This window comes from Arabidopsis lyrata (genome assembly GCF_000004255.2).
Source record: "Arabidopsis lyrata subsp. lyrata unplaced genomic scaffold ARALYscaffold_7, whole genome shotgun sequence".
In the NCBI taxonomy this organism is placed as follows: domain Eukaryota; kingdom Viridiplantae; phylum Streptophyta; class Magnoliopsida; order Brassicales; family Brassicaceae; genus Arabidopsis; species Arabidopsis lyrata.
The window spans coordinates 20,385,119-20,386,831 of NW_003302549.1; the positions used below are offsets into that span (position 1 = coordinate 20,385,119).

The following is a 1,713-nucleotide window of genomic DNA, read 5'->3' on the forward strand; positions in this document are numbered from 1 at the left end:
TTGATGTCAACAAAAAAAACTGTATATGCCTCAAAATACGTTTATAAATGAACTAGTAAAGATAGAAAAAGAATGACAGATACATCTCCACATGTCTTTGTGTTTGGACAGTGTCAATTGTTTACATGGACGAGTTTTTAAAGAGCAATATAAGTCTGGGAAGGTTCTCAAGAGCCACTGTGAAGAGGCCACCAAGAATAAACATCAAAACAAATGCAAAAAATATTCTTCCAATGTATTTTAGACTCTGATCTCCAATTTCTGGTCTTGAATCCTTTGTGTACTTTGAATCTTTGGAATCCTGCAAAAGCAAACCGCAAAACGCTGAAGCATTTTTCTACAATCCGATTTGTAAAGAATGGCCACAGGGTACAAACATAACAAAAGCAAAAGGATATGAAACCAACACAGGATCTCAAGCAAGAAAACGAGCTGAGAAACGTTATGTGATAATTAAAAGATTCTTAGTGAAAGAAGAAGCGTATTGTCAATTTACTATCTTTTTTTTTTTTTTTTGTTCAAAGTCAATTTACTATCAATCTATGATTCTAGCTCTCTTCACTCTACTTGAGCTTTGGCATTGAATAATATTCCCAGTAGAAGTTGGAAACAAAGGGTAATCACGACGGCATAAAGTATAAAGAAATTCCTAACACCATCTTGCTATGAAGTTACTAACAAAGTCAAGCTAATTACCATTGATATTACAGAAGGAAAGTGCTGTTGTAGATTGTTTTTCTCAGTTCCTGCATAAAAAAAAAGAAAAGGTTAGAAACAACATATTAACACAAGGTAAAGAAGTCCAGATTGCAGTTTGAAAAATTCTATCACATCGTAACCATTCCCATTGGTTTCGATGCATCACAAAATGTATACCACGAACATCAGCATTTGAATCACCACAGTTATATTTCATCCAAAACCAAGAGCAAAATGCTTTTTGAAATTTGCTCTTCCATACATATAACAAGAAAAAGAATTGTCACTATGACTATGAGTAGAGGTGTCACTATGACTATGAGCACCATTTACAAATCCATAAGATTATTTGTAACTCCATCACTAAACTAAACTTCATATGCACCAATCACGATTCTGTAACAAGACTTGTAATCTAAATCATGAAATTTGACAAGAACTAAAATTACCAGGAAAATCAGAATCAACCACTGTCTTCAACTTCCAACCATGTCCGTAATTGACAAGACAAGCATCATCACCAAAACTGATAGGTTCTTCACCATCCTTTACTGCTTCAATGAACACTACTCTAGGTTTTAACGAACCAAGTTTCTTGTTAATCACAGAGACAGCAAATTTCGCCTTTGTACCACTTGTGAATCGGTATTCCTTACCAGAAACTTCACAAAAAACTTCCAGAAACTAGGATTCCACAAATTCAACAATGAGTTTAGCTAACACCACCGTTGAAATCCTAAAAGATTAAAGAGTTAAAGGAAACTTACGAGCGGTGGTTGAGAAGGAGAAGCTTCCAGTGAGCTATTGTTCGCCATCGGGCAGAGAGAAGGAAGAATTACGAGAGAACAATCTCGAAACCCTAAATTATGTTCAATTCCCAGGAAGATCCGGCGATTCACTTGTAGAAGAGATTGCGAGAGAGGTCAAAGCGTCGACGATCTGGTAAGAGAGAAGAAAGATTTGGAATCTGGAAGATGATGATGAGTCAACTTAGATCCTTAAACCGATCTAAAC

The 1,713-nt window shown here is 35.6% G+C and overlaps 1 protein-coding gene across 1 annotated transcript; it reads right to left on the reverse strand.

Annotated features, from left to right (window-relative positions):
* LOC9306609 lies at positions 1-1,713 on the reverse strand. Its single transcript, XM_021020007.1, has 4 exons — positions 1,467-1,713; positions 1,149-1,383; positions 697-746; positions 1-301 (listed from the first exon to the last, which is right to left on the reverse strand). Exons 1-4 carry the CDS (start codon positions 1,512-1,514, stop codon positions 122-124), a joined length of 513 nt encoding a protein of 170 aa, XP_020875666.1. The 5' UTR covers positions 1,515-1,713; the 3' UTR covers positions 1-121.